This window comes from Rhea pennata, chromosome 1 (genome assembly GCF_028389875.1).
Source record: "Rhea pennata isolate bPtePen1 chromosome 1, bPtePen1.pri, whole genome shotgun sequence".
Classification (NCBI taxonomy): Eukaryota; Metazoa; Chordata; class Aves; order Rheiformes; family Rheidae; genus Rhea; species Rhea pennata.
In genome coordinates this window covers 74671476-74696357 of record NC_084663.1, presented here as the reverse complement: position 1 = coordinate 74696357, position 24882 = coordinate 74671476, and the positions used below count along the sequence as shown (strand labels likewise).

The following is a 24882-nucleotide window of genomic DNA, read 5'->3' as shown; positions in this document are numbered from 1 at the left end:
ACAAAAAATCCCAGGATTTGAGATTTTCACACATTATTTTATTATTTCTAAATACTCCTGCTAACTCTGAGATAAAGAATTCACCAAATGCATGAGAAAGTCAGTTTCCTTCACCATGAAAGTGCCTTCGCTTAAAAGCTGCAGTGTTGTTTACAGAAAGGTGTGAAAGACTGCTTTTAAAGGGTGCTATCCCAATGGATTTCCAAACAGCTCTACATTACCATTAACTTTTAAGTTAGCTATTTTAATACTATATATATATATACACACAGACTTACATGATAGAATATCATTTAAGTGAGAATTTGTTTCATCGTAAGTGCTTAAAAAGCCGGTCATTAATGCAACTGGGTGGTGGGGAGGAACAGATGTAGTTAGCAGGAGCTATCCATATAATGTATTTTCTTTCTTTTCTCCATCTGACTAACCACTGCACTTTTCCCAAAGGAACTAAACTATCCTGATCTGAGGCTGCAGATCTGCCTCTGGCCTCCAACCACAACACTCGCACAGACTTCCCACCTGAAATTGCTACGAGACAAGCTCCATGGTGGCAATTAACACAACTATGTGGCCCCTGAAAATCTGATGTTGTCCAACCAGCCTTATAAAGAGCTTCCCAGGATACAGCTACTGCAGTGGAAATTTTTCCTCTGGTCTCACTTTTTCCAAATTAGCTCATAATGCTAAAAGAACAATGAAATAAAAATCAGCCTGACAGGCACTAACCAGAAAACAGGCTACTTTGGCTAATGGATCATACTAGCAATAATTAGCTGGCCAAATAAGAGAACAATAAAAAAGCCTGTGTTCACTTCCAAGTTAGGATTGAGAGCTCAAAGAGAAGATTTGACTGATAGTAGTTGGAAAAACAAGGAAGCAGCATGGGAAAAAACAATCCAAATCCTTAATACCTTATAAATAAATGACTTGAGGTAAGCACTGGAAAAAATTCTATCAATGTATCAACCTTCTTGGCCAACACTCTTAGAAACAGATTTAAAGTTTATTGTAAAGTACTTTAAAAACAAGTTTACTATGCCAAGATGCAAAGTCAGAGATTTTTGCCAACCCACAATATTGTGCATTGATTCATGCAGATTTATAGTAGGCATCAATGTAATCACAGGAAAAATAAATGTAGTGCTGTTCACTATGGCATACCGACAATAAAATCCTGAAGAAGAAAAATGAAGTAAAAACATACTACAGAATGTAGGACAAAGGTTGTATTTTACCACTCTATTTTGTTAATCTTAAAAGCTTTCAGCTTTCATCTTTCAATCATGATAATGCTACTAAAACTCTTGTTGTGTCAGAAACAGCCGAGTTCAAAGATGTCTTTAAACTGTAAGCAGAGTACCTCTAAGTGTGCGATCAGCATGAAATTTCTATTCACTTTGCTATTAAATGCACTACTTAAAAGAAATGTAACAAGAAGCAAAAAAAGGGGTAGGGGGCAATAAAGCTAGCAATCTTGATCAGAAGTGAATTAAGGAATTAAGTGAAGCACTTGCCAAGAACTATTTGCATCTTGGATTACAGTTCCAAATCAAATATAGTCCTAAGTAATGAACTCAGCATTCAAGATCCACATAAAGAGAAAAGTATTTTGTAGAAGTATTTATGCAGTTCAACAACCACACTTGGAGTTCAGTACTAGCCTAAAACAAAGCTGTTCTCGTCTGAGATCATTACTGCTATTCAGGCTATTTTTGACACTAATGAATCCTTTCTAGTGCAAGCAAACACAGTTGTAGCTGTCCAGGTGTTGTTAATTCACGAATGAAAGGGTGAACAAGTTAATTCAGAATTAACAGCAGAACCTTCCAGGACACAGGCACCCTTATAACTAACTGCTATTTTTGATGTGCCACCATTTATAAGGAGGAAGTGAATTGCTTTGATTGTTAACAAAGAACAGCTCAGTGCCAGTAGGTTGTTTCTTGTTTTGTATGTTGCCCATGAGCCTTCCGAAAGAGAATTTGTTTTGAGTTTATACAGAAGTTAGCAAAACTGCGTCCTTCCTCATTCATGCAAATCTTATCTTAAAAATCAGATTGTTAGTTGTATTCGTGTAATGTGTCCCACATCAGCAAATATTCATTAAAATATACTTTATTTTTCCAAGTTGTTTAACACATTTAACTTATGCAGATTTATGAAATATTTGCGGGTAAGAAAGTTAGATGAGCAGTTCAGCAGTCAACACAAGGAACTGCCAAAGCACAGCTTCAAGTACTATGCTAACATTCACATGGGATTATGTGCCCTGTTAAGGACCCTTTAACTTCTGAAAACACTTTCGTTATTTTTATGACATATCAGTGTAGCACATTAGTCTAATTTTATTTTTGGATACTACTTTGTATCAATAAAAATGTTACAAAAATTATCCAGACAGCCCCAAACAAGCCCTGCGCCGTTCTCCATGGTTTGCTCTGCAGACAGCAGCAATTCAGGGGCTGAAAAACAGCATAGAGCCTCTCCACCCCATTCCTGGGCATGTTATCTTTTGTTAACATTCTGTGTTGATCCACTAAATCTGATGTGCACCATATAATATTACTATCTCAAACAATCAACAAGAATTCATATCTGCTGTGTGAGGCAGTGGATTACAAACTACATCGGAAGTACATACGTGTTTATGTATGTATGTACACTGCACCTGCACCACAGGCCACTGTTACAACTGAACAGGTCAAGTTTAAGCCTAAGACTAGCTAAGCATACAAACTTGCCACACTTTCTATTAATACAGCAATGTCTTCAGAACAACCTTTTATTTAAAGGTAAGAAAGATCAAAAAGGAAAAAAAAAAGGACTCCTGAACTCTGATGCTCCAATAGTCTGCAGCCAAGCTGGCAAGACCTGTGTGCAGAGGTTTGAACCTGGCTCTTTAACACCCGTAGGTGCAACTTTTCCAATAAGACACTAAGGAGTTAACTACAGTCAGTGTCCTGAATCAGCTACTGCTCTTCTAAACAGCCAGCACCAAGCTCTGGACCTGAAAGTCCATGTCACATGCTCACATGACGTACCCTTAGTTTGGGACTGACTTAGCTATGAGGATTTCAATACAGATTCCATTACAATGAACTGTGATTAAACTAATGATATAAAGGAACAATTTAACTGAGACTATTTTTTTAGACTCTCAAGAGATGGACTTTTACATTACATTCCACAAAGTAATAGGACACACACAACTATTTTCACTTTAAAACTATTATTTACTTCCATATTCACTCAATATGCATTTCCATTGCAACAGTCACATATGCAACTATTTTTACTGCTAAAGCCAAAACGACTGTTCAAAAGGAAAGTAGCAGTAGAAATGCATCTCATGCAACATCTTTGACAGGGCTCAGACTCAAGAGATCAATACTGTTTTTCCAGGCAGAAATGATGCATCTCTTCTCCTTCCAAAAGACTGTACTAGCCTATATATGCAAAGCATTTCAGAGACAAGAACTGCATTCAGTGTATGCACATAGCACAGTATACAACGTACAACACACATCTTTGCCTTATCTTTCCAGTCAGGCTACAGAAGCTTACTTTAAGCATCACATGAGACCCATCCTCTCATTAAATGTCTCCCATGCCTCACGGCCAGGATTGCAGCAGAGACCCAGTGCAAGCAGGTGAGTCTTTGCTCTGATCCCAAGTTATTCCTGAAAAAGATGATGAGATGAGCAGTCTTAAATATTCAAGTGTCTCCTCCCTACGGAAAGGGCTGTGGGGGTGGGGGGAGAGGGGAGGACAAAAGCACCATCTGCCACCAGACCTCCTGCAGCCTTGCTCCCAGCCTTTCCTCTTTCCCCAAGACTCCCAGGACACACTAGCTCCTCAGGGGGTTGCTCTCTGTCAGGCATGCTTCTAGCTCCCATTTTTCCACAAGGATCCTGTCACCTGCTGTGCAGTGGGCCCTGTGTCAAAGACCTTCCCTGCAAGGTGGCACTCAGAGTCTGAAAAGCACGCAGCTTCTGTTAAGTATTATCTTAAGTATTAAGTTTTACAACTAAAAAGCAAGCCAAGCTAGTCTAGCTCTCTAGCTAAATCTGAGTTAGCAGCCCAAACTCGGAGCAAGGCACAGGAAAAATGTGCGTACTGTCATCTGTCTCTGTCCACAGCTCAGATATGCCAACTGCATGCTCACTCTGGGCCACTGACTGGCCACAGCTCTGGGGGCACTGACACACGTACCCCTTCCCGAGGCTGGACACAGCTTTCTAGCCAACTTCTTCTCCCACAGATGACTTTCCAACCAACCCTAGGTGACAGGATGGTGTCTTCCTTAGCAATGCACTATCAAGAAGGAAAGTAATGCATGGGTAAAATCTTACAGTAAGAACTCAACAAGTGAAACAGTTCAGAGAATATAGTTCGCCTTACCAAAACAGCAACAGCATTTGCTCCTGAATGTTTAAAAGCACTGGTGGAAAAATAACTGCTGGCAATTTAAACAAACTCATTATGATTTGAGCTCAATCCCTCTGAAATACAAAGCTGACATTTCATTCATTATTAGTTAACATTATTAGTTTCATTCATTCATTAGTTAATACCCATATCAGTTTAAAAAATACCATTCTAGCTACCCGAGAACTCATTTAATGAAAAGAACAATTAAAAGAAAAAGGCCTCGAAAACAGAGGTTAGAGAGCTCATAGTTCTCAGAGTTATTAACTCACACCACAGTTTGTAACTATGCAAAACAATGAAAACCAGAAGAGTGGTCCGGTCCTAGGAAAACACATCCACAGAAATATATATACTTATATCTGCTGACAGTGAGGGAGATCTACTTAGTTCACTTGCTCTGACTGTGCTCACAAATGTGTTTATAAGTCTTTTTCAGGACTGAAGTCTTGGTTTATTACTATTATCTTTTCTCTTAAACAAAAGCATATGAGTTTATCACAATCTGGCAAAACAGCTGCATGCTGTGGTGATTCTCTGGTGTGACCATATAAACTTTACAGTTCAGGAGTTCAGTCACAGTAACACTGCTGAAAGGCATGGTGGTGGGGTGGGAGGATTTCTTACCACCTTTAATGATGTGGTGTGTCTAGTGCAGCAGCGGCACGTGCAGCTGCGAAAGGGGCTGATTTATCTGCTTTGCCATATCTTGCTCTCTGACCTTAGCCAAACTGCTTCCTTGGCTCTCTGCACTGCTTTACCTGTCTGGGAAGTTGGTCTATTGTGTGCTACACTAAAACAAGAGCATTACTTTGGGGTGCTTTGAAAGGCAGTTGAAAGTATGAAAAATGATTAAATCAACATTTAAGCAACACTGGCTTTTGTTTGAAAACTCCAGTTTAATACACAACTATCCTTCCTTCTTCCTAATCCTCTTCAAAGGCAGCACTATGATTCAGTTCAATGTAAGATTCTTTCTCTCTTGGAAGGTTTCACTGGCAGCTCTGGCACTTGCTTTAGCAGAAATTATTCTGAGGAGGGAAGAAGAATAATGAAATTTTGTGATTTTTCCCAGATACAGCTGTGGCTGAGCCTTATAATGCTGTAACATATGCCTGAAACAGCATGAACAAATCTTTATTTAATTTATTTATTTTTATAAATCTACGTCCTTATTTTAGAGAAAAAATTACTCAACAGCAGCAATAAACAACTGATGGCTGCATTTGCTTAATTTTAAAGAGATAGCTGTACTTCTTGTTCAGTGAGTGCATATTCTCCTGATATTGTACAGCCAGACATCCCTAATCCACAGCACTATTTAAAGCAATTCTGCTCTTTTAACTATTTGTCATTGGAAATTATGATGAGAGCAGAAAACAGAAAAGGACTTTGCTGAGAAATTCAAGCTGAAGACTTGAATTCAGCTGTAGACTGAAATATTCTCTCTCAGGAAACACACATGTCATTCTGGCTATAGAGGATCCAACTCTATAGTCTCCAGAGGAAAAAGAAATCGCAAGAAATGCAGTGCAAGTCCTCACATAGGGGAGAACTAGGAGGAAGTCACTTCCAAATAAGGAGGACAAGTGTATTTTTTTGGTACTAATCATCATATTTCTTCGGAGGATTTTTCTTTCAAATCTAAAAGGAAAATAGCTAGCAAAAGTCACAGTTACCAAAAATAACCTATTTTTTTTTTTAAAATCTTTTACACAGTCACATTTGCCTAATCTGCCAGCTAACACAATTAGCACACGTTCTTTAGGTGCTTTTCCCCCAAAAAATTACAGTGATTTTTTTTTTGAAAGGAATCTTCATGTTCTTTGGGCTCTAAGTCCACACTTCGCAAAACAGAACTGTGACTTGATTTGCTTATCATCTCATAATACATAAAACAGCTGAAACACATCAATTTTCACTTGTTTTTCAGTTGCACAGTTTAAAAGAAGGAATCAAAATGAGCAAGCAATCTTTGCAATAAGCTGTTGCAGCATATTTTTCACAAAATGCAGGAGAAAACTAGCAAAAGCAGAAAAACATGCAGAATTTGCTGTCAAATATATATTTTTAAAGTAGACAACGATGAATGTGATAAAAAGCTAGCTCATCTCTCCTGGTAGAAGTGTTTTTTAAAAAAGATTCATGGCTTCCATTTAAGCTGTGTGCTGTAGTTTATTTTTACATTTTGTGGAGGCTTAGTTTCTTATCCTGAAAGGATCATTTCTCTGACTTGTATTATAAGGTCAAATCTTCCTGTTACTTTGCAATTTGTAAGCAGCTAGAGTTAAAAAAAGAAATAAAACAGTACTGGATAAAACTCATAAAAGGTAATATTAAGTGTTCTAAGATCCCAGTGGGAGGCAATTTCACTCTCTGGAAACTTGCAGCTTGATAGTTTTATGTCTTATTTGAACAGAATTCCACATACCCTCCCTCTAACTAAGGCATTTCCAACTCCTCCTAACTTAGAGACCATCAATTATAGCATCCAAAATTACATCTATTTGCTAGTATTATCTTCCTCATTCATTAAAATATATACATGTATTTTAAAAAGTTAGCTTTACCGGGATTGCCAAAAGATTTCTTTTTTTTTTTAGAACGAAGATTGAAATTAAAAACTAATTTGAACAGATACTTGGAGGAGGATCGTTTACTATTTCTCAATGCTCAACAGACAGGCAGTAGAGGAAGGAGATTATAATGCAGGAACAAATAACACAGTTGAAAACCATCAGGAGTACTGACTCAAAAGGGAGGAAGAAAAAAAGGAAACGAAAAAGATGTGCAGGCCCTTAGACTGAAAGTATAATAGCAACAGACAACAATTTATAAGGAGAAAGTCAGGGAGCACTATATAAGCAAAGTAACAAGACTCCTACTAATTGCCAAAGGATTAGGCCACACTTTGGTTATGGGACTGGATCTGGTGGCAATAGGCTAGCACGACCTGCTATTTTTGACTAAAATAACCCCAGACTATAAGTCCATGTCTTTGCATGACAAAAAGCTTTCTTCAGAACACACAAATATTATGTTATTACTGACTTTCCATGACACGAGAGGAGGATTGGGATCCAAAAGAGATGGAAACCGTTTCGTTGCTCTTATTACAGTGGGAGATTAGGAGATAGGGCACTGCATCTGATCAAGTGACAGGAAAAGAAATTTCTTGAAATACAAGCAATTCCAATTAAACCTAAGGGGGCAGGGGGAAAGCTTTCTTACCACCATGTAAGTGGTTGAACACTGGAGTAGGTTGCCCAGAGAGGCTTTAGAGTCTCCATCATTGGAGATATTTGAAATCCAAATGGACATGGACTTGGGCAACCTGCTCTAGGTGGCCCTGCTTCAAGATTGGGGGCTGGACTAGACAATCTCCAGAGGCTCCTTCCAACCTCAACCATTCTGTGATTTTATGCCAGATTTTGATTTTTGCATTTTTGTAATACATTGTAAAGCATTATTTTTCATACCTCTAGGATAGGAGGAAGCTTCTGCTTGTCCATGAGAAGATTCCTGACCTATGGATTTCTTAAAAGGGAACTGACAAGTACTTGTACTTTCCTCAGTGGATATAGCTCTAATATCAATTAATTTGCAGATACATCTAATGTTGCATTTCAACACAAATAACATATGCTGCAGCTCATATTTCACATTTTTTTTCAGCGAAGGTGGCTGTGTGTTTTTATTATTTTTAAATCAAAGACCTAGCAATAAATTGTCAGACATAAGAAAACAAAAGGAGCATATGAAGAACTTTTCAGACAGGCCAGCAGACAGGCAGTCCTAAGTTATGTGTCTTCTGAAGGAGCCAGACTGCAAAATAGAAAATACAAAATCACAGCCAACCAAGGAGGAAGCCTCCTTGGAAAGACTGGCTGCTTTCCCCCACCAAATGTCAGGTGAGAGCTAAAGGAATACATTTTAATAGCTTTCCTTTCAAATTCAAGTGACAGTAATTCCTGGTAAGCTAGTACATATGGCCAAATCAAAGCAGCAGACAAATGGTTGCTTTTCTGATGAGTGGCCTGACAAAAGGGTTAGAAAAGACTTCTTTGCTAAAGACAAGTGTCATTAATACTGGTATTTAACATTGTCCTAGCAGCTTCAGTGAGAAGCTGTGGACCAATTATTCCAGATATTTTCTAGAGAGGACATTTGCTTCAAAAGAGAGCATCTAAAAGTATATGGCCTGGGATTATGTTAATTTGGCTTAATTTTGACTGATGGAGTCTTTTCAGATCTCAGTCTAATAACTGAGGATACAGGAAAAAAAAAAAAAAAAAAAGGAGAGAAGGGAAATAAGATGGGAGAACAAGGGAGCATTGTCTAGACCTGGGAGTTAGACATCTTGATTTTAGGGGAGGAGGCATAGGAAATGGGATGGGATAGAAAACAGAAGGGAGGTAAAGAACAGAAAAGTCTACCACAAACAATGGATTTATACATAACACTTAATCATCACTAGCAAATAATCACACCAGCATAATAGTGTCTAAAAAGCCTATAGGCAGAAAATTGAGATATGGATGGAAGCAATTCATAAACCAATTCTCATTAAATAAAAAGCTGTCACTAACACAAACAGTAGAAGCACACTTAACAGTTAACTATTGAAACCACATTTTAGAGACATACTGACTTTCTACACTTTTTGAAGGACATTGTAAAGGTATTTGATGCATACAGATAGAGCATACACAAGTTAGCATTGTGTTCAACTCTGTTATGATACAAAATTAAAAAACGTAAGATTTCTCCTGCTTCTACTTCTTTCTTTACTGAAAGTATACAAAAGATATTCAGAAGAATATTTAACTAAATAAACAGAGAAATTCAGAGAAATTGTGACTATGATTATAGGGTGAATATCCAGTTAACATTTATGGCTTTTTTTTTTAATTATAAAAAGATTTTTCAATTGAATAGGACTGCGCTTAAAGTCTTGCAAAATCTTTGGAAAAGTGATAAATGTGAAAGGTTGCCCTTATATTATGGATTTAATTTTACATAAGGGGTAATTCTAGTGTTTAAATTGAAATAGTACGTAAATTCAATTAAAAAAATTACAGAAAATAAGATTCAGCTAAATGAAAGAGTGAAGGGATGAAGTTCTTATTCAAGATGTCCTTAACCACTGAAAAAGATCTGATAAGACTGAAAGAATGTACTTTCTTGTACTGCAGCCTGAAAGATATTTCTGTGTCCACATAAACTGTTCAGTAAATATATAACACTGAAGAGACCAAGCTACCCTTTACTGCGTCAGGTGGCATAAGTAAAAGGAGAACCTGGATGACCTATTTTGTTGATCTATACTCTTCCCAATACAGTTAGGGATACTTTCAGGGTGCATAATTTCAGTTAATGTCACTAGCTTGTGTAAGCCAACCAGTTGTTTGCACTGCTTTAATATTGTCTTGGTACTCAAAACATTAATAGTTTAGCACTGTCGTTAGTCCAGGCTGCATTTACAATGTCAAACAGCAGCGTATTGTCAGTTAGAGAATAAACTTGTACTAAATGGAAGTTCACAGATTTCAAAGTGATTCTTCTTCTTATCTGTAGCAGTTTTTTTTTAAAAAGCTTCAAGCTTATGTTACATTCTAAGAGACTGCAAGTTTATCGACATTGTGTTTTCCACATTCCTGTTCTAATATTCAAGTGCAATCCCACCTCCCCTCAATCCACCTGTATTAAAAAAAAAAAGAAAAAAAGAAAAAAAGAAAGAAAGAAAAAAGAAAAGAAGCAGTTTCACCTCATTCTGACGAACCCAAATAACAGAGTTACTTACCAATAGCCTGAGCAAGAGCTATAACAACCTCCTGGCATGTTGTGACTTCAGTAACCCCACAAACGATTCTCTGGACTCCATCCACCCATACTTTGAGCTCCATGTTTCACCAGATCATCCAAGAGCCATGAATGCAAGTCAGTCAAGTCATACTTGTAGCTATACCAGAGACAATGCAGCAGACTCAGCAGCTAGAAGAGAAGAAAAATCCTGATGTTTGTTATGAGACATTTCCAATTTAAGAAGTAAAACAAATTTAACTTAACATCTATTAGAAAGAAAAAGCACATAGCCTTGTTTCCTTAAAAACAGTAAAAGGAATCAAACAATCCCATGGTTTGGCCATACCTACCCGTTCTGTTCTTTTAGATACACTATAAATTTCATTAATTTTGTTTCTTATAATCATAAGAAGTGATTACAGAGAGAGCATCAAAAGAAACAGTATTAAGTAAACAAGTTCAGAATAAAACCATAGCAGCTCCAGTTAGAAGAGCCTCCTTTCCTTTACATATTGCCTGGATGTCTCATGGGACTCTTTTTATAAAGATACTTTCAATGTTCATCCAATAGCAGCTCCAGTTAGAAGAGCCTCCTTTCCTTTACATATTGCCTGGATGTCTCATGGGACTCTTTTTATAAAGATACTTTCAATGTTCATCCAATAATTCCTAGTAGTGGTGGTAGGTGATGGTGTTGCAAAGCAAGGGGGAGACATTCTTAAGTCTAGCCATCCTGGAGTCTAACCTTGCTCTCTATAATAAAATAGTTGAAGGTTCCTAGTATAGGCAAACTTACGCATTTAGTACCGCTGCCTCAAAGTCCCAAAAGGAAATCAAGAAGGCAGAGATTGGTTCAGTCTTTCTCTAGAGGAAAGAAGTGCATTGGGGAAAGTGCTGCTGAGGTGCTTCAACCCCTGCCAACATTGTGTCAGTTCTGTAAATAAACAAACTTTGGCTAAAATATTATCCTTGTTTTTTCCAGGCATACTATGGTATTAAATCAAAAAAGTCATATCACCTAGTCAATACAATTCTTGTTTATTAATATGATTCTACTTTACTGAAATAATGCTAAAGTCACATCATCTGATGTGGTTTATTAGCTCTTAACATAATAAAAAAAAATCCTTAAAGTATTTTCTTAAAAAAGCGAGTGAGTGACTGTGTATTTTCAGAGGGCTGCTTTTTTGAAACACAGTGCTCTGACTCTCAAAATCTCTTCCTGCACTGATTTAAATACCAGCAAAAGTTTAAAGAATAAGAAAAGAGTTACAAATCTGGGGAGCTAGGTTACAACTTTGCATTCGGCCACTTGCCCTCCACTGCCTGGTTACCAACAGTCATGCTGCTCAAGGTTTGGCAAGTGTTATCTTCCAGTTAACTGCATATCTGAACAAAAGTGGCTTTGCTACACACTCAGCTTTACTAGGAACTGCTTTTCTTCTGTGCATACAGATCCAGCTGGATCATGTCCCACAGGAGTTAATATCTAACTGGAACTCCAGAGATGCTGATTTCAAAAAATTAAAAATAACTCCTCCAAGGAAGCATTGTCTACTTTCAAAAGAAATTTAATACTGGTCTTTTTTTTTTTTCTTGACTTTTAAAAAGCTTACAAGATAGCTGGATTATTTAAGCAGATAGAAGAAAACATAAACCATAATACACTGAAAGAAGCTCATGTGTTCAGGTAATCCCCCGTGGATACAATGAAAGAACTAAAGGAAATATTTTTGAAGATTTAAGTACCAGGAAAATAGACAACACATAACAGAGAGAGAAATCTGAAAGCTGTTTAGAGAGGATCAGTAAAGGCAAGCAGGCTGGGGTTGGGTGTGTGTGGGGGAGAATCTCATCATGCTGATGGATTTAACAGAACTGCACTCAGAGGCAGTAAAAGTTTAGGAAGTAGATACTTAGGATAGTCCATGTTTTACAATCTCATCCAAACTGCTTTTTCCTTATGAGACAAACATTTCTTTCTGTACTAAAAAGAGACATTAGTGTAGCACTAGAGCTACAGTAGAAAGATTATTCCTTTTCTGCAATCAAATATCTAAACAATTGAAAAATATTAACACGTCATCCAGAAGATGTACTGATTAACATCAGAAAAGTTGTGACATTCAGCAACAACACACCTCAAACACAGTCAGAGCCAGAGCCATCACCCCAGTCTGACAGGACAAGCTTAGTAGACAAGCAATATGCAATTCTGCTATAAAAATCAGTCCAGCACACACCCAGAAATCCCTGCCCAGAAGTATCCACTCAGAAAGCAAAAGAATATTCAAATCCAAATGTACTAGTAAAATTATATTTCAGAAATATGCTTGTATCATTAATCCACAAGACTGATAGCTTTAAGAGTACCAGCATGCACAGAATTATGTTCTGGGACATTATTATTACCCAAAACAAAACAAAAACTCTACTATCCACAGACATTAGTAGTGTACAAATACAGAAACTGTTTAGTCAGGTAAGACCATTTTAATGTACCAATAAACTAAGCAGGAGGTGGTCATTTGTTAGCCTGTAATATAACAGTGACTGAGAAAACACAGAGAAGCCCCCATCAGGCACTTTTATTGTTTATTCCTGGAAAGATTGTCTTCACAAATAAGCAGACCTCATATTCCAAGCCCAACTGTAAGGAACTTATTAATAAACTTGGTGTCTTGCTGAGAGTTGAATAGTTCAGATTTACTGGCACAAAACAAGTCATCTCTCCGTGCGACAACACACCCGTCAGCAAAGAATCCAACAGCTCTAATTGTTCTTCTGTCTGTCAACATCCAAACTATTATTTCAATTTAGCAAGTCAGTAAGTGCATTTTCCCCACACTCAGCACGCATAATGAACAGCTTTGCATTCAGTGCAGATCAGTTTTGGTCATCTGTTTTCCTAACGTTTGTCTTTTTATTTATTTATTTTTTTTTTTAATAAGAACAAACTAAAAAGAGGCACCATCTAATAAAGAAATACTTGCTGACACTCCCAGTTTTGAAAGTAACATTCATTAAAGCACCAAATGATCTGAGCAGTTTCTTTGAAACAGTGAGTTCAGGGGAAACACTTTTTTAAAGAACAGTTTTAATAGAGCAAATAGCTACTGCAAAACAGTAAAAGCAGCCTGCTGTTTGTGCTCCTATCAAGAAGATGATAGTAACTACTGTGCAGGACTCAAAGGACTGTGTGCACCAAAATCATTAGCGATATGCTTTCAGAGATCTGTCAGGCACTAAAAATGAAACATTTGATTTTGGAAACTATAACGTGACAGTGTGATTTCAGTGCACAGGTCGTATGTTTCCAAAGTTAACTTACAGTAACTCAAAAATAATCTAGAATAAATTTAGTTTCTAGAATATTAGAACAGGAATGTGGAAAACAGTAATAAAAAAAATTAGAAGCAAGTGGAAAGGGGTAGAGGAAAAAAGCCCACAGGACTGTGAAACCTCAAGTAAGTTCAAAAATAGTTCATCTTACACAACCTATTTTAGCAATGGTTGGGAATAGGAATGGAAAGCTAGTTCATTGAGTGGGACACAAGCTGAAGCATGCCTCTGATCACAGCTTCCCTCCTCTTCGCCAGTTCCTCAGGGACAAGCTCTGTAATGACAGGTATTTGTGATAGGAACCACACACCTGAAACTGGACACCACTCAGCTACAGCCGCTCCTCTCTCACATGCTTTCTCTTTTTGACTCCCTTGTTTGGAATCTCCTCACTTACACTCTTTTCCGGGCATTAAGCAGATTTCCCTAAATCCTTCTTTCATCCTATTTGGCTCAGATCTTCCTCTTTCAGACTTTTGTTCATTTTTCTGGATGGTAAAAAAAAAAAAAACAAAAAAAAAAAAACTCTCCAGCATACATGTATGCCACTATTTTGCTACCTCTTCACAGCTAGTAGGCAAACTTGAGAGAGAGAGAGAGAGAGAGAGAGAGAAGCTGATGCTTTTTTTAATGGGCCAGACAAAACATGCAGGGGACTGTGTGTGTGTTTAGGAGAAAGATAGCCCAAGCAGATGTTTGCAAAACCTATTTATCCTTGAGGTAAGCGTTAAGTCATGAGGAAACTGTGAGAGCTAAAATTAAGAATGCTGATTTCACCTCATCTCTAATCTTCAGAAGGTCCACATCATTCGAAAGCCACGTGGATCTGAAATCAGGGTTAAAATTCTGCTGCAACTGAATTCAACTGCAAAATTTATACCAAATATTTCAGTAATTCTTCCGTTCACCCCACTGAATAAATAGTATGCTGTTCAATATATTTAAAAGCGATCATGCCTCTATTTACAATTACCTATGAATTAACATTGTCTAGAGTTCACCACTTTTTCCTGTTTCAGATTTGCTATATGCTGACCCAAATTGCACTCCTTGCTTTTCCCTGTTATGATACAACGGCAGCTCTGGACAAATAGACGGCTTGCTCTCTGCAGGTTGCTGCTTGGAAGCTGCTTATAAGCATAGTTAGGTGCAAACAAGGTTTGAATCAATGAAAATTAATCAAGCACGAAGAAGCCAGTTCAGGTACCCTGAAAGGGCCTATAAACATGTCTAGAAAGGTATGACATTGCCCTTTGTTGACCAGCGATGCATTTGGCAGACTTTCCCTGGCATAAGAATTCTTGTGTAAAGTAATAAGGTAACATTTTCCAAATGGAGAATTGGCTACTAGAAACAAGCTAGCTAGTATTTACCAAAAAGCCTCCTTCCTGCCTTGGATCGATGAACAGAAAATACCCCAGAAGAAAGTCTGCTTCTCATCAACAAACAACAAAAACCTTTAACGGTAGATTCATGTCAAAAGATCAAGCATAAACCACTCATATGAAAATTTTTATTAGAAAGGTGCAGGTTCTGGTTTTGAAATTCATTGCAAATGCAGGATTTTATTTTAAACAAGAATTTTTACATAGAGGTAGGATCCACATTTTTAGCAAGACTAAGGGATTTCCTATTAGCGTTATTCTTTTGATCTACCAGAGTGCTCAGAGATAACAAGCACTGCTTCAAACAGAAAAAAAGACCCCACAAAGATGATAGTGTTGGGAATGAAGCTGAGAGGCAGTTTAAGCAGCGAGGAATTTTCTTCACATGGGACTGGCAAGAAGATGGCCCAACACACATCTCTGTGAGACAGATCCAAACTTAGGTGCCACAGATGTTATCCAAGACACACATAACATGCACACTATACACTGGCTGTAACAGGACCAGACAGCACCAACATACGTGTTCACAATCTCTTGTAACAGGAGTTGGTGTAACAATGACTCATGGAAATCTTGTCTCCAGCTAATCCAGAGCTCCTCCAAAGCCAAAGAATCAGTTTCCCAGGTAAATTACTAATTTACTTGCATCTAAGAAGCCTCAACTGGCTAGTCTGGAAGCTGTTGAAAACTTCAATTTCTACTTAAGCAGCACAACAAAGATGAAAAATGAGGAAAAGAAATGTTGCTTTGAAGTAGGGAAAAATATTTTTAAAAAATTCCCTTCTTACAAAATATCCCCCATCTCTTGCAGACATGAGATCTTTACAGTGCAGGAAAAAAACAAACAAACAAACAAAAAAAAACCACCAACGAAAAACAAATTTGAAGAGTGTCTTTTCCTTGTATTCTTGAGAACAGGCTAGAAATACTTACTATTAATCTGTGTGGTACTTTTTTTTTGGGGGGGGAAGGGAATAAGAGGAGGCAAATGATTTATATACACTTTTTGTTATCTCTTTAATGATCAATTTTATTGGTGACAAATACTAAGTGAATTAGTAATTAAAATAATCCCTTTGCCTTCAAAATTATATTAGTAACTTCAATATTTGAAATCAATTCTCAGTCTGATTTCAAGAAGTTTGTCTTTAGGGTGCTCTCTTCCATCATAGTGTCTTAAACCCACAGTCCCTACATCTCTTGACTGTGCTGTATCTGCCACTCTAAGCAATCTGTCCAATATGAAAATTTGGTTTCCTTCTCAGTTACCCAGAATGAGCTAACTGCTCTCTGGTCAGAAGCCTCAGCAGAATTTGTCTTTTCCCCCTTTCTTCCCTTGTCAAAGGAAGAAATGGAGCTTTGTGGAGCCAAGTCTTTACTGTCCTTCATGACAATTAATGAATAATTCAGATAAGTTGAAGGCCACAACAGGGTACCTAAATCATCCCCAAATTCATCAACAGGGCATCAGTGCTCTTCCTTTACTGCCATCAGTTAGCTTCACTGAGCTGGCTCATGACCAAAAGTAATGAACTGAAGAAACCTGGGGCACTGTACGGCAACAATTCAACCACAGCACAAATCTCGGTTCACCAGTCTAGGAGCTGCAGTATGGGAGATAAGGTATCTAGAAGGCTTCATGATCACAGACTGTATCTAAAATTTGCATGCCCTCATAGAAAAACTTCTAACCCACTGTTGCTGCATTATGTTGATAGTTAGACTGGTAATACTTTCAAAAACACCACCCTCTATAACACCTTGTACCTTGACTCACATTTTTGAAGCAATGAGGTTTGACACAACTCAGTGTTTTGGAACACCGTAGGATCACCACAAAATGGTTTGAAAGAAAACAAAGCAGCAGGTGAGCTAATTAAGCAGATGGCTTATTAAAATCTCTTTTTATTTGGTCACTGTTAAGAACATAACCTTGCATTTTTAACAGCAAGTTTCACACTCTCACACTTGAATTAATTCAGCAGGAACAACAACTTCAAAATTAATAGTCTCCTTTCATGAAGATTAGATATAAATAGAATCTAAGCTCTATATAGCCCCGAGGTACACAAAATAAAAAACATTTAGGAAATGGTGGTAGGACTCAGTTAAGTCAGAAAGTGCCACGGATCTTTGCCTCTACTAACCAGAGGTCAGTCAGATAATTTCAAATAAGTCTAAAACTTGAGTTAAAAGCATTATATTTAGCACATGCACCAGCAAATCAAAACCATAACCTGCACAGTGCTTTCAGCTCTTGAAATTAATGACATTTATTTTGATACAAATCAGATTCAAGCAGAATTATTATTTTAAGTCACAACCTTGAATCTGTTTCAGGATTAGGACTAAACTATCATCTGCAGAGAGCTTTACATGAAACAAACTCATATTCTCACTCTTTATTCCAGCTACCAACATCAAACAAAATTATGAACACGGATCATCGCAATCTTACTAGAGATGAAGGGCTGAGCAGACTCATCACAAAAAGCCTAATTCTTCACCAGAGTTCTAGGAAAGGCTTGGTTGTTGGTGGCAGCACTGCAAAGCTTGAGAGCGTTAGCAACTGAAATGCATTTTGTTTTGTGGCAGGAGATACCTTTTCCAGGGACGTTAGCAAAGGAGAGACTGTGCTGCATATCAGTTCTGTGACAGTCATTGGCACTAAACAGACATCAACAGGCATATGTTTTCCACAATGTCTCCCTACACCCAATTAGTACTTGTTTGTCATTAATGTCAAATACATAGAACATTTGATAAAATAGCAACTACAGTTCTGTTGATAGCAGTGATTTTAAGCTGAAGTCATGTTTAACGAATAGTCTAAATACTGTATTGGTATAAAAGAAAACAAAACAGGAAGGAGAGGCATAAGGAAGTTATTTATTTGCAAGATAAATATTTCTTTAGAAATTGCAATACACATAGCCTATTTCAAATTTGCCTTATACCTCCAGATGCCCCAACTTCAAAAACCAGAAAATAAGTCATTCTCTCACTTGGTAACAGGGAAGACCTAGCCCCTTCCATCCACACTTCCCTCTCCCCTTTCTATGTTTTGTCTGCAAACACTTAAAGCCATCTGAGGGTTTGATTGAAGACATTTGTCTGCATTTGCCAATATTTACACTAAAGGCAGTGAGGTAATCTGCTCCACTTCAGCAAGAGCTATTTTACTCTTGGTTTTTATAAGGCTAAATCTTTTCTCTGTATTTCATTCAAGAACATACGCAACATTTGCTATGGTTTGTCATTTGATCACAGCTATCCTGAGTCACAGATGTCGCACTAAGGTGTTCCTTGTACTCTAAATGCAAGCTGAAATGCATGAAGCTCTGAAAAACAAAAAGGAAATCCAAACCCCCACATATAAACACATACTCCCCACCCTCCCCATATGGCAGCCCAACACCCTCTTCCACTACATCTTTCAGAAAGTTGCATGCAAATGAGTTAATTTCTCCAATACTTTCATTTAAGTAATACATAAAAAAATCATTTTTAAATAGATATTTCAATTGTAAAATGGTTTGTAAGTTTTAAAAGGCAATTAAATACAAAGTTTAAAGCCATGGTACTTTATAACTACTGAAAGAGGAAAGTCTTGCTGTAATTAAATGCTATTTATCAAGCAGAAATAAGGCGAGGCACTAAGTAAATGAACTTTTTTTTTTTATGATAGTCTCAAAGCTTTCTTCATGAAAGTTTAACTTACTCATTAAGCATATCTAAGAAATTTCAAGTGGCTTTCCTGAAAACTTGGAAGTGGAAAGTATACAAGGTAGACAGAAAACAGAACTTATTTCTACAAGGCACCTTTAAGCAAGTATATGGGTAAGAAAAGAGGGGGAAAAAAACTTCTAAAATTTGCTTTTGAGTATGCTTACATCCTTATATTCTCAAACCCAAAAGAATAAACTTTGTTGTTTCTTTTACTGTCTATTTACAGGCCTCAACTGGATCACTTCAGTGCTTCCCTTCTCTAGACATTGTGAGTTTGGATAATGTTTTTGTCTGAGCAAAATTTAAGTTAGTGATAATATACAACAATAGGTTATAGACTAAAATACTCCAGCTGCTTACTTTCAGGCTGCTAACCAAGCTGCATACACAAGCACACAGGGATTCCCTCTCAGGCATCATCTTCTACACGTTTGGCTGAGGATAGCCAAAGTGCTGTGGCAGTCCTACAGCCAGCTTGAGGCTATGTCTGCACTGAATCTCTGGAGATCATCTAGTTCAACCCCCCTGCTCAAGCAGGGTCACCTAGAGCATGTTAGACAGGGCTGCATCCAGGCGGGTTTTGAATCTCTCCAGAGAAGGAGACTCCACAACCTCTCTGGGCAACCTGGTCCAGTGCTCTGTCACTCTCGCAGTGAAGAACTTTTTCTTCCTTCTCGTAAGGTATTTGTAGACATTAATAAAATCCTCTCTCAGTTTTCTCTTCTCCAGGCTAAACAGGCCCAGCTCTCGCAGCCGTTCCTCATAAGAGGTGCTCCAGACCTCTGATCAAACCAGCTAGCCAAACTGTCTCCAAATGGCTCAGGAAAAGTAATACCCCCTTCAGGGTTAAAGTATACCTGGGTCCCTCTTTCCTATTCAGCTAGTAACTTCAGTGAAACTAAAAGTGAAACTATTTGATACCTTTATGTTATGAGGTTGATACTTTTTAACCCGCTAATCCTCTTTAAATTTGGCTGAAACTGACTTACAGTCCAAAATTCACTGGGAAAGGGTTTAAAAAAAAAAAGTAGAGAAGAGTAACACCACTATATACATCTATGTTTCTTTGGGAAGCAGTCCTACAAAGACATAGAGCATTCACAGAATGATCCAACAAACAGCTGTTCAGGAAGAGCATGAATATACACTAATAAAAATTAAAACTAAATAAGACTCACAGCTTGCAACACCAATGGAAAATGGGTAACTGTTAGTTCATATTCAATATAGCCATAAAGGATGTTTTAGCATTCTTTCAGCTTACACACTCTTCCTATCTTCCTTCTCTGTCACAACAGTCTGCAACCAAGTACCACTTTCCACTTGCCCATTCCCTCCGTATCTTCAGATACTATCTACATTTTGTACCTTCTTTCTGAGATGCAATTTTTCATTATAGGCCATGAAGCTACAAGCCTTCATCTCATGTCTTAACTATTGCATTTGCCTCCTCACTGCACCCTCAGCAACCCCATCTTGTCCATTTACTCATTTGCCCAGGAGGATTGCGTCAGGATAATTTTCTGGAGTTAGCAGACTTGCCAAAACCTGGAATAGAGTTAAGCAGCTCTCCACTTTCTCTAATACATCACACATGAGCTACTCATCTTCATCTGAGAAGTTCTTCTGCTCTTTCCTCTGCCTTTTTCTTACTTCTTACACATTTTTCCAGACACTGCCAAGTGAACTGTACTTCCAGTTCACGGTTCATTTGCAAGTTTCAAGAAGCGCTTTACACACTTGCGTAGAAAGAGAATCTCCAAATTACTGGTTAACCCTCATTATCCTCCTCCAAATTCTTTAACCTGCTTCCAAAGCACAATGGATGAAGAGATAGCATGTTGTGGCCCTACTGCTCTTCATGTTAGCCAACCTGATTCTGCTTGCCTCCAGGGACTCCCGCTGCATACTGCGCACACCCTGAGGCAGCATGTGTCTCTTCCTAAGGACTTCTATTGCCTTTTTAGAGGGTGGCCCAGGAGAAACCACGATCTGCTTTAAGAGCTCCTAGAAAGTATCCAGACTGGCAACTTAATCAAGCCTGTTGGGAGTATACTCATCCCACCATAAGGAGTTTTAGCATCATTCCTCCCATCATAGTAGACCTTCACCATGTGCCTCTGGACTTAATTGCAAGATGCCTGGGATGCCAGGCACCGGTACTCAAAATAGTCAAAGTTAAATAAAATGAGATCTCTGCTGCTTGGTACACTGTGACAGAAGCTGAAGTGCTTGTGTGCTCTATGGACTATACTTTCTGAAACACAAATCTAGTTTGCTTTTACTTTTTGAAACAGGAAAAAAAAAATCATTTAGTCCAGTTTTGTTTTCCACTGCTCTTAACAAGTAAGATTCTTACCCCACCCCCTAAACAGGATCCATTTCTGTGGATTACAACTCTCCACAGAAATGTGGAGCTAGCCATTAAGAGCAGTGAATGAGTGAAGAGACAGGGTTAAGAATTTAAAACTTCCTGAAAAATCTTATCAAAAAGGGCCAGGTGAATTTTCTTTTAAATGAAAAGTGATTGCTTGTATTTCTAATACTTATTGATCAGGTACTATGCAGCTATGGAAGTGTAAAATGCCGGGTAATATGAAGAGGCTATAATGGCTTGTAAAGCACAATTACCTGGCACAACACTTAAGTCCTGGAAAGAAATCAAGTGGAAGTGCCCACCAAAAATTTCTGCTAACTAATAGAATAGTGAGCAACTGAACACTGAAAATTATCAAATCATCCAAGATGTGAAATGTTATGGAGTTCAGACATCCAAAACATGTTACATTATGCAGTATATCAGAAAAGAGAATGAAATAAGAACCATCTAGGCGTTTTTTTTTTTTCTTCCCCCCCCCTTTTTTTACTTACAGGTAAATTGAAAAGCCACATTAAATGCCAATGTCCAAATTCTCTATGTACTTCTGAGTGTCTTTATCAAAAGGAGAAACCTATTCCTGTAAATATCATCTTAGAAATTAGTAATCTTGTGGGACAGTTCAACATTCTGTGGTTGGAACATCTAGCATAGTTGCATACCAAGTTTTCTTGTTTTAATGTGCAAAATGGAGTAATACAATTTTGATAGGTTTTCCTGGTTTTGCTTTTAGAAGCAAGCTAGTTCAACAACATTTTGGAAAGAAAGAATTAAACCTCTGTTCTGAATGGAAAATCCAATCTCCTAATCTAAAGTCACAAGAGCTCTAAATCACCTTTGGTGCATTTTCATCATGACCTGAATTCAAGTGCAACTGACCAGCCTCAACTTTGACCCAGAACAACTTACTATCCTTGCCCGAGAAATCCTGCCCAACCAATGCAGTCAATAGTATTAATACTTTGGATTTATTTTCTTGCAGTCCTTGTGCAACATGATTTTCTTTTTTTGTACAGACAAATCTAAACTTCCAGCTCTCATTTTCATTCCCAGTCCATCTCTGACTGGAGAGGAAGTGGTTGCTTTCACTGCAATATCCGCTTCTTTTGTGGATGGTAAAGTCTTGCTCCTTTTGTCCTCCTGAGCGAACAAAGAAAAATTCTATCCATGCAAACTTAAGAATTTCCAACACTATGTGGGAGTAGTCCACAGACGAGAAAACCGTTAATTAAAAACAACTTTGAAGCTAAAGTCCTACTTGTTTAACTACTGCCAGAGCTTCTGCTTATAAAAGTTCACTGGAATCCTAGATACAGTAAGAGGAAACATTTAGGCAGAACTAGCCAAGCCTGAGAGTTTTCAAAATTGTTAGCTGTACTTTCTTGCTTTTGTACTGCTTTAATACTAAGTACATCCAGAGACAGCATACAATACTTCCAAACTATTACTGACGTTTATGCCTTCACAAAATTAACACAAATAAAGCTGTAACTCTTGCAGTCTCAGGCCTCTTACTGGAAAAAAAAGAAAGCAAGAGAACACTATCACTTCATCTGAATTCCACTGCTAGGCCTGGGGTCATACTCCTTCCATGTGCAAACATCATGCGGTATATCCTGTACTTCGCTGACAAGAAGCAATCTAATCCTAGGCTTCTGAATCCTAAACAAACAATATTGTAATCCATTGTGAGCTGCACAATAACTGCTGCACTCTGTCAAAACATACTTTCAAAAGATAAACACTCAACAAAAACCTGCAGAGGTAAGAAAAAGATTCTAACCTTGCTTCAGTTCTAATGCTTTCTTCAACATCCCATCTCACCTCATACATATGTCATAAATGCAAAAGCAAATGTGGGCATGGATTCTTAACTTTGCATCAGAACATAAATATACAGCTGCACAAGCAGTTTTAGATTAACAGTGTCAGAACAGATATTTGAGCAGCATAGTTTCAGGCTTGAAACCAAACTGCAACTAATACTACTTTTGACTTCCAGAACAGACAAGGAAAGCTTTAGAAAGTAGTATTTTAGACAACAACGAATAGCATAAAATTGGAAGTAACTCTGTAGGATTTTGTTCTATGGTAAAGACAGAGCAAGAACAAGGTTTCTTTGCAGGCACTACCAGCCACTGGTACGTGTTCATTCTTGGCTCCAGGAATGGACTTCATAAAGCCTGAAGCAAAGCCTCCTAGTCAGTGAAGTGAAAAGAGAGAGATAAACATGCAGAGGCGATCAGTGACAGTGCCCCAAACTGCAGGAGATTGCTGCATCTCCAACCGAACACCACTCTTCCGCATTTAGACTCTTCAGTCAGGCTAGGCGAGGTACAGGGCTCAGGGAGCCGTTCTACATAGAGCAGACTGACGGCTCAGAGTCCTTCTCCTGGATTCCAGTACTTAATTCTTTCCTTTGGGTTTGAATACTGGACCCAAGGAGGAGATTCTATGCAGTAGCTTAGAGAATTTATCCTGGAAGTGGGAGAACTGGATTCTAGACCTTCCTTTTTTGGAAGCACCTCAAATCCCATCTCTTCTTCGTAGACAAGTAGCTGTGTTAGATGAGGGCTCTTTCTTGCCCTCATTCTTTACATGGCCAAGAAAGCAATGTACATAGGACTCTTGAAAAAAAGGAGGATCTTAACTCTGTAAACCTAGTAATTAGGGTTATTCTCATGGTATGAAAAACTTTCAGTTCCTAACACTACTTACACACTTTGCCTTAAACAGGCTTTTTGTAAAAATACACACACAGTACTGACTGCAAATATCAGAACTCAGGATCCTAAAAATAACATATGTTTTGCCAAAGCACAGAGAGAACAGTGTGCACCAGGGTCTCCTGTATGATATCATGAATAATTCACGATCAGATGTATATCTGTGTGAGTTATTCAATGAAAGTTAAAATTATATTTCTATACAAAACCCAATTATTTAACATTCTGAAAGCACTAACCCAAGAGAGGAAAAAAAGCAACCTGAGAACAGACATAACCTCACATTGAACATTCAACTAAGAATTTAATTCATTGAGATTTTTTTAAATTTTTGATGTTTTGATATACCATAGGAACAGCAAATTTGAAAGAGAAAACACTCCAAAGCAAGATAGTGCATCAATCTCACTTTAGGACACACTTTTGAGAAATGCTACATCATTTAGTCCAACCTCAAAGGTTCCTTCAACTCTAAATTACTACAACTTTTTCTTGTTGCCTGCCAACATACAAGGACAGCTTAATAACAAACACATGCATATGGACCACAGAATTCAATAAAAAGTCAATGTTTACCTTACTTGAAGCACCTTTTAAATTGTGGATCAAATAAGGGTGAAGGCTTATTAAGAGCTCAAATGAATAATCACCAAGATTAAATTCCTGTTATTAAATTCCAGTTTCAGCAGCCAGGGAGCAGCGCGAACAGCTAAACGTTTGGTTCTGTTTTGTTAACAGATAGCTATTAGGATTTCTTGCTTCTGCTGACACTTCTCCTTGTGATGTTGCAAGATGAGAAGAAATGTAGCTCCTAACACTACAGCTCAGTATAGTATAATTGGTAGTTTATATTCAGACCCTAGATTTTTTTTTTTTTTAATGATTTGTCAGAGGTCAAGTTGCCCTTCACATTCTTAGTGAAAGAGGACTTAGCCTTGTAGCCCAACCCTAGTTATCTAATCTATGGTTAGTTCTAACCTTGAAGCTGCCCATCAGACAGAAATGCCAAGGGTATTGCTTTGGTCCAAACAGCAGTAGGAAGCACTCACATTCCCAAACTGCAGCAGTCCACAGTAAAATTATA

General features: G+C 37.8%; 1 protein-coding gene across 3 annotated transcripts in view; it reads right to left on the bottom strand.

Annotated features, from left to right (window-relative positions):
* Positions 1-24882, bottom strand: part of RASSF8 (Ras association domain family member 8) — a 91963-nt gene that overhangs the window by 12153 nt on the left and 54928 nt on the right. For 2 of the 3 annotated variants that reach the window (XM_062591922.1, XM_062591932.1), the window contains one exon: positions 10235-10425. In XM_062591922.1, the coding sequence (XP_062447906.1) occupies positions 10235-10337 (103 nt within the window). In that variant the 5' untranslated portion in view covers positions 10338-10425. Of the gene's footprint in view, positions 1-10234; positions 10426-17424; positions 17496-24882 lie in introns of those variants that run through there. The other variant, XM_062591942.1, reaches the window with a different exon arrangement.